At 56.8% G+C, this 8,027-nt stretch overlaps 1 protein-coding gene across 1 annotated transcript; it reads right to left on the reverse strand.

The window, feature by feature from the left end:
* Positions 1-325: 325 nt before the first annotated feature.
* SNAI1 (snail family transcriptional repressor 1) lies at positions 326-6,217 on the reverse strand. The gene is made up of 3 exons (XM_032142166.2): positions 6,056-6,217; positions 4,846-5,373; positions 326-1,341 (listed from the first exon to the last, which is right to left on the reverse strand). The coding sequence occupies exons 1-3, from the start codon at positions 6,135-6,137 to the stop codon at positions 1,157-1,159; spliced, it is 795 nt and encodes a 264-aa protein (XP_031998057.1). The 5' UTR covers positions 6,138-6,217; the 3' UTR covers positions 326-1,156.
* Between the last annotated feature and the right edge of the window lie 1,810 nt (positions 6,218-8,027).

The following is an 8,027-nucleotide window of genomic DNA, read 5'->3' on the forward strand; positions in this document are numbered from 1 at the left end:
AAGACCCAGGAAGCCAGCTTTGCACCCCGTGGGCCAGATCAGCTTCAAAATTCAAGAATGAGAAAGTAAAGAGCCACAGTGTATAAGTGAAGAGCTCGTATGGATGCCGCTGGCTCAAACACCAGCAGACAGGACACCCAGGCCAAGGGGAAAACCCAGTCTCCTAAGGTCCCTGACAGTGACACCCAGGACTCCAAAGCCCTATGATGTTTCCAAGGACAAGATTTAAGGCTGTGTCAGAAATATCTAAGCTTCAGGAATTCCTGTCCCCTCCTCCCTTACCAAAGACCTTTCAAAATACCCACTCCTCTATGACACCAAAGACTTTTTAATATATAAATTAACTGCTTTATTGAATATCAATAAACTGTACATATAACTATACAAAACGTTTCCTTGATACAAAATGTTTGAAATATAAATACCAGTGTACCTTTAAAAATGTAAACATCTTCCTCCCAGGCCCACCTGTCGGGCCCCCAAAATAGTTCTGGGAGACACATCGGTCAGACCAGAGCACCCCACTTGGGCCCCCGACAAGTGACAGCCATTACTCACAGTCCCTTTTCAGACATTGTTAAATTGCCCGGGAAACAGGTGCCACCCCGCCAAACGGGAGGCTGAAATAGCTGCCTGTGCTCGGGGCATCTCAGACTCTAGTCTACCACCGCCTCCGCAGGCCCAGGGGCTGCACCTGGGGGTGGATTATTGCATAGTTAGTCACACCTCGTGGAGAGTGGCCTGAGGGTTCCTTGTGGAGGGGTGTGTGTGAGGGGAGTGGGGTCCCCTGAGTGGGGTGGGAGCTTCCCAATGAGTCTGTCAGCCTTTGTCCTGTAGCTCAAAGCAGCTGTATCCAAACAGCTCTGGATACAAAAACCCACGCAGACAGGCCAGCTCAGGAATCCCCCGGGGCTGGGGGCCAGCTGCCCTCCCTCCACAGAAATGGCCTCGGGAAGGCCTCTTCCAGAGCCCAGGGAGAGGACACAGAACCAGAAAATGGTCTTCATCAAAGTCCCGTGGGGCTGATGCAGCCAGAAGTGGGGCACTCAGGAGGGAATTCCATGGCAGTGAGAAGGATGTGGGGTCCTTCCTGCTGGAGCTGGGGAAGGCTGTCAGGCAGGGGGCAGGTATGGAGAGGAAGAGGGAGCCTCGAGGGTCAGCGGGGACATCCTGAGCAGCCGGACTCTTGGTGCTTGTGGAGCAAGGACATTCGGGAGAAGGTCCGAGCACATGCCTGGCACTGGTACTTCTTGACATCCGAGTGGGTCTGGAGGTGGGCCCGCAGGTTGGAGCGGTCAGCGAAGGCACGGCTGCAGTGGGGACAGGAGAAGGGCTTCTCGCCTGGGAAGAGAACGCCAGAAAGGCAGAGTGAGCCGTGGGACAATGGCTGACAGTGATGGGAATCCCTCCCCCATACCCCAAACCCTGAAAGAATCCCACAATCCCAGGAAAGCCAGGCCTCAGTCAAACAGACAGCCAGGGTCCAAAGGCCAGGAATTGACGGAGCTCTGCTGCTTCCCACTGTGCAACTCTGGGCAAGTTGTCTGGCTTCTCTGAGCCTCCATTTTCCCACCTGTAAAATGGGGCTATTCACTCCCAACTCATAGGGGTTGGTAAGTGACAGAAGACAGGGTACAGTACTCATCCACATCCCGCAGGGACGTGCGAAGTGGTCAACAATGACTGAACACCTTTACTGATTCGTCCTGCTGTCACTTGATCCTACTGTGGTCCTCATTTCAGAGACAGTGAAACTGAGGCCCAGAAGTAGCATGTTCAGGGTCCCCTGGCAGGACCCCAAAGCCTCTCATTTCACCCACTGTCCTTACTGCCTTCAGTCAAGGGAGGATGTGACTGGTGTCCTTACAATCAGTCCTGGAGTCATTCCTTGATTTACTTCGTTGGGGGCCAAAGCCAGAGTCAGCCTTAAGAGGCTTCCCCACCCCCACCTCCAAGCTGGTTAGGCCACTCCTGGGGCCCGGCCAGCAGCCTGCTTTCCTCACCACCCCACCTCCTGCGCTGTAATCCCAAATCTCCTTGTCTATTCTCCAATCAGGCTGAGTCCCATAAGGGCAGGGGCCTCCTTTGAGTCCATTCTAAGCCCCAGCCCAGGGCCTGGGCCCCTTTCTACCACCCAAGAGGCCACAGAAACCTGTGCCCCTGACACACCATCTGCCTGGCCAAGGCTTTGTTGGGAAAAGCACACGGAACTGGGTGCCCAGTAAGTCCTCAACAAGCCCTTAGACAATAAATAAGTCTGTTTCAAAAATTAAAAAGGCCTCAGAGGAGTCTGCCCCCTCACTCATGCCTTGTAACAATCCCTGCTCCAACCAAAAAGCTATAGTTCCAAAAACACCAATAATGTTGATTTGTTTTTTTCTGGGGGATGCAGCATTTTCCAAATAAAAGGTCGTAACAGTAACTCATTAAACAAAAATCTATTGAGGCTGGGTGTGGTGGCTCACGCTTGTAATCCCATCACTCTGGGAGGCCGAGTAAGGCAGGATTGCTTGAAGCCAGGAGTTTGAGACAAGCGTAGGTGATAAAGCAAGACCCTGTCTATAATTTTTTTAAATCTATTGAGCTCCTACTATGTGCTAGACACTATTCTATAATACTGAATAGTCTTTTTTAAAAACATGCAATTCTCCAATCCCCTCACACCCAGTCTGATGTGCCCGCAAGGCCAGGGCCCGCCCATGAAATCCCAGCGCTGGATGGAATTTAAGAGCTGAGAGTGAATTCATTCTATCACCTCCTGGGTGCCTAGGGTGCCACACTGAGCTACCAGGGTAGGAGGGAGTCCAGAGGATGGCTCCAATGGGACCTATGAATTCAATAGGGACTTGTGGAGCGCCTGAAAGCTGGACTCAGTCTCATGGGGCAGAAATGGAAACTCGCCACTCCAAAGGGTGGGGGACATAGAGGATTGGGGGAGGGGTGCCTGAGCACTACTGCACTCTGCCACTACTCAGCAGCCTCCGCACACCACGCCTGAGGGGTTTGTTGACTGCATTCTAAGTCTTCATATGAATGAGAAGGGTAAGTTCACCCTTGTGAACTAAGGGCTGACTCTGGAGATCTGGAAAAGGGGCTGGAGTCCATTTGTAAGACCGGAGTTATGACGGCACCTCCCTTCCCTTCCCAGGGCTGTTGGTGAAGTCCTGAGCACTACACCTCCTGCACAGTAGGTGCTCAAAGTGTGATGAGACCTGAACCCCAACAAAAGGGGAAGGAGACAGTCTAGGACATGATGGGCTGGGGGCAGGGGCTGTGTGCACACGCAGGAAGCACAGACCCCCACTCCTCGGATCCCTCGGCCCCCAGACGCCTTCATGGTACTCCTGGCAAGTGTGAAATCGGCACCAGGCCGGCGGGGACAAAGGGTGCCGAGGGGGGCACTGTACATGCGATACCCCCGGATTAAAGGGGCCTGCCACGCAGTGGGCCAGCAGCTGTGACTGGAACAGGTGCTGGGCACCGCTGCCCCATGCACCTGCTTCACCCCTCCCAGCCCCCACCCACTGGGCCCACCATTAAGGCACACAATGGGAGTCAATGAGGACCGCAATGATACATTTCAAGGGGATTTCTGTGTCTCAGCCATGACTTTACATTAAAATAATGTCCGGATGGGAGGCGAGAGAGGCGGGCAGGACGGCAGCACCCTGAGGGGTTCAACTCTCCCAAAATAGAGCCCTGTGAGCTGGGCAGGAGGCCAGGCAGTTGGACCTTTACATGTTAAAATCAGGGCTACTGGTGCACGAAGGAAGAGAAATGGGTAGTCTTAGTCGAATAAGATGCCAATAAAGCCCGCGAAATGCCAGTCCTCCCGGATACCTCACTGGCCCTCACCGCTCAGAGGTCAGGCGCCTGGCCAGGAAATGGCAGAACCTGGCCAGCTTGAACCCCATGGAATCTTCTCCCTCAACTGTCACTCTCCAAAGAGCAGCTCCAGGCACAGTGGCTGCCACCGTTCAAGTTCTAAAAAGCTCTATCTTTTCTCCATGTCCAGAAAGTTTTCTACACATTTAGTAAATTTTCGAAAGACGTGATTTGTTTTCTGCCCCAAAGATGCCGTTTCCTGGTCTGTGTGCTAGGATTGAGTGGGGGTGGGGAAGCCGACCTGCGAACCATTCGGGTATAATAAATTACTATAAAGTGATTAGCCACCTTTACAGCCACTCTCTAAAACATATGCTATCATAGTTCTCCCCTGCGGCTCAGAGAGGTTAAGTTGCTTGCCCAAAGTCACACAGCAGGGAAGCAGAGCAAATGTCAAGGAACCATTTTTGTGAGTTTAGCAGGTACCCGGCACTTTGCCAGGTGCTTCCCATATGCATTCCTGCATTTAGCCTGTACAGAAACCCCACAAGCTGTTCTCATGCCCATCTGAAAGAAAAAATGAGGCTCACACAAGAGAAACATCAGCCTAAGCTTTGAGAAAGTTCTCAAAGAAGGATTCAGAGCCAGGTGGGGGGTCTGACAACATCCTGTCTGGCTAGGGAGGGGGCGGACCCGGGAGAGGGTGGGGCCGGGAGGGCCCCTTCACACCTGGCCCCCACAGCAAGGTGTTGGTTGCACCTTTCCCATATCCAGCTCCAATCCATTTGGCTGAGAAACAGGCTGCAGGGGATTGGGAAGGTGTCTGCTTTGCCCATCCGCTTAGCTGATGAAGAACGCTTCTGCCAAACGTTTCCAGAGACCCAGGCCCCGGAACTTGAGCTAGAAGTTAGAAGACTCGGGGCCTCAGTGTCCACAACTTTGGGAACGAGAACAGCAAGCCCGGATTCACAAAAGCTGCCAGAGAGAGCAAGGGTGGGGGGCGCCTGGAGAGGCACTTACCAGTGTGGGTCCGGACATGGCCTTGTAGCAGCCAGGGCCTAGAGAAGGCCTTCCCGCAGGTTCCGCAGACGCAGGGCAGCGTGTGGCTTCGGATGTGCATCTTGAGGGCACCCAGGCTGAGGTATTCCTTGTTGCAGTATTTGCAGTTGAAGGCCTTTCGAGACTGGAGATCCTTGGCCTCAGAGAGCTGGGCCAGCTGCTTGGGCACTTGGCCCAAGCCTGGGAAGGCAGCATAGGCCTCGGCCTCCAAGGAAGAGGCTGAAGTAGAAGAGAAGGACGAAGGAGCCGGGGAGGGTGGGCTGGGGGGCTGGGAGCCTTTCCCACTGTCCTCATCTGACAGGGAGGTCAGCTCTGCCGCCCTGGGACTCTCCTGGGGCCGAAGGGAGGCCCAGGCAATTGGCTGGGCTTGGGGCGCCAGGACAGAGTCCCAGATGAGCATTGGCAGCGAGGCGGTGGGGTTGAGGATCTCCGGAGGTGGGATGGCTGCCAGCAGGTGGGCCTGGTCGTAGGGCTGCTGGAAGGTAAACTCTGAGGGAGAAAAAGCAGAGTCAGGCGTTAATTAAATCATTCACTCAATCAACAAACATGAGCCCACCGCTGGCCAGGGGCTGGGTGGAGCTGATTCTCAATACATAATTAGATCAAAAAAATTATCCACAGGACAGAGCAGGTTCCTGTCCTCCTCACCCAGGTCACCCAATCTGAGTCTCTCACACGTAGGACCCCCAGTTGAAGGGGGTCATTTCCAGATCTCCCTCTCCTAAGTCCCAAATCCCCAGCCTGACGTCAGAACCCCATCACCCCAGTCCCGGAGCCACGACTCTGCCCCAATCCCCCTCCTCACACACATCTCGTCTCCCCACCCCTCCCCTCAACCCTCTGGACTCCGGACTCTCCCCAGCAGCGTCCAGAGGGCCCTCCTGACACAGGCCTCCTCTCCTTCCCCTCTCGCGGAGCTCCTCCGCCTCTCGCAGGCTACAAAGGCCCCCCAAGCGCAACACCCCTGCACTCTACACGGCACTCCCCCAACCACCCAGACAGATCCCCAGGACTGGGGACCCACCTGCCCGGTCTCCCGAGCCCGAAATGCTCCACAAAACATCTTGTGACTCGATCCTGGCTCAGGCAGGCCGCCTCCCTCAGGTGCCCCCCACGCAGCCTTCGCCTGTCTCCCCCAAACCTCCTGGAGCCCAGCACCCCTCAAACGCACCTGGATTAGAGTCCTGCAGCTTGCTGTAGTTAGGCTTCCGATTGGGGTCGGAGGGCTTCCTGACGAGGAAAGAGCGCGGCATGGTGGCCGAGGCACTGGGGTCGCCGAGTAGCGCAGGAGTAGCGCAGAAAAACCGCTCGCTAGCCCGTGCCGCGGCGCAATAAGGGCAGCAGCGCCGCCAACTCCCTTAAATACTCCAGGGGGTGGGAGGGGAGGGGCCTTATCTGCCACGCCCCTTTGTCACCTCCGCGCCAATCGGAGGCTCGTCTCCGCCGAAGGCCACTCCCCGAGCAGGTGCGCCGGGGGCTGGCCGGGCTCGCGCCGCGTGGCGCTGGGAGCCCGGGCGGGGACTCCTTCGAGGCGGGGTTCGCTGGCGCAGCGCGGGTCGTCCCCCGTGCTGGGGTTGTCCGGGGCGGGACATCGAGCGAAGCGAGGCCCCTGCGAGGTGGGGACCGCGGCAGGACGCCGCGCGCCCACCCGCTCAGCGCCCCGTAGTCGGAGCGCTTCTGACGCCCCCTGGCGCTGCGCGCCGGCCGGGACACCTGACCTTCCGACGCCCGCCCCCGCCTCGGGCTTGGGAGGGGGCGGAAATTTCCTCCGCCCAGCTGGCGCCTGGAGAGCGTAGCTTTGACGAGGGAAATGCACATTGCTGGGGAGGAAGCGAGGAAACGGACACCGCACGTGGCTCTTGGCGGCGCGAAATGCCACGGCCTTTTTGCAAAGCAGCCTGGCCCAGCTAGCGAAGAGCGCCCGTTCCTTCCCTTATCCAGTGTTTACGGAGCGCCCAGCACGTGTGGGGCACTGTACCTGGGGCCAGGGCACAGCCCCGGACAGGACACTCAGGGCCTCTCCCGAAGGGTAACTGCTGGTCCAGTGAGGGAGACAGACGAAGTAAACAGACAATTACAATGCAAAGGGAAGTGTGCTTTGGTGGGGGAGAGACGGGACGCGGCGACCGTTAAGAGGCGGGTCACCTGACAGGGGGTCGGGGTGACTTCCCAGAGGAAGTGAAGAATTATCAAGGGAAAAGGCCCGAGGGAAGAAGTGGCAACTGCTTCAGAGTAAACTCCTAGAGAGCAGCTTCCACTGATGGGGTGGGGTGGGCATGCCCGGAGGGGTCAGATGTGCTGGGCCCCAGGGCCTCGTAGGAGTTTGGACTTTGCCCCAAGGGCACTGGGGAGCCACCGAAGGATTTTCAGCTGAGGAGGGACCTGGTTAGAGTTTCGCTGAAAAAGATCCCTGTAGGCTGGCGGGAGAAGGAAGGGATGGGCCGGGCGTGTCTCCTCACCCCGTGAAGATGCTCGATCCTGTGTCCAAAGGCTCTAACAGCTCCACAGGGGCCCTGACTGAGTGCATGTGCGGTGGGCCCAAGTGAGGGGCAGCTGCACCCCCACCCCAGCTTCCCCGGGTCCCTGGGAGGCGTAACAGGCCCGGGGGGTGGCGCTGAAATAAACCTCACAGGTCTCACCGTTCTTGTTTCCACCTGTAAAGGAAGACGATAAAAACCTATAAGCACCCCACACCAACCCCACCAACAACCTGAAGGGCAGAACTATTGTCTGTTTAGTCACTTGGTGCCGGCTGTAACAGCCGTGAACAAAATCGTCCTCCCCTGGTTCTAGCTGGAGAGTGGGGAGTAGGGTGGGAGACAGAGGCAGTAAGCAGCAGTCATTAGGCGGAATACTCCCCGTCCCGTGTCAATTTAGCTCCAATCAGGATCCTCTGCTTGAAGCCAGAGTGAGGCCAGATCACCCCTCCTCTGCTCAAACCCTCCTATGCGCCTGTCGCAGAGTAAAAGCCAAAGTCCTCTCCTCAGCCAACTCGGCCCCGCTGCCCTGACCCCGGCTGACCTTGGCTTGAGCCTCTCTCCCTCCCCCATGCACAAGGATCCCGCCCCCAGCCTTCCTTCTGTTCCTCCAACATCCCAGACCTTTCCCACCTTGGCACCTGTCGCTCTTCCTCCTCTCCCCTA

Source organism: Hylobates moloch, unplaced genomic scaffold (assembly GCF_009828535.3).
Source record: "Hylobates moloch isolate HMO894 unplaced genomic scaffold, HMol_V3 SCAFFOLD_21, whole genome shotgun sequence".
Taxonomy (NCBI): Eukaryota; Metazoa; Chordata; class Mammalia; order Primates; family Hylobatidae; genus Hylobates; species Hylobates moloch.

What these genes read in the sequence shown, in the direction of transcription:
- SNAI1 (XM_032142166.2), bottom strand. Translation starts at nt 6,137, where the DNA reads ATGCCGCGCTCTTTCCTCGTCAGGAAGCCCTCCGACCCCAATCGGAAG. An exon ending in GCTGCAGGACTCTAATCCAG is followed by an intron (nt 5,374 to 6,055) that starts GTGCGTTTGAGG and finishes TTTCTCCCTCAG; the next exon opens with AGTTTACCTTCCAGCAGCCC. An exon ending in CCATGTCCGGACCCACACTG is followed by an intron (nt 1,342 to 4,845) that starts GTAAGTGCCTCT and finishes TTCTCTTCCCAG; the next exon opens with GCGAGAAGCCCTTCTCCTGT.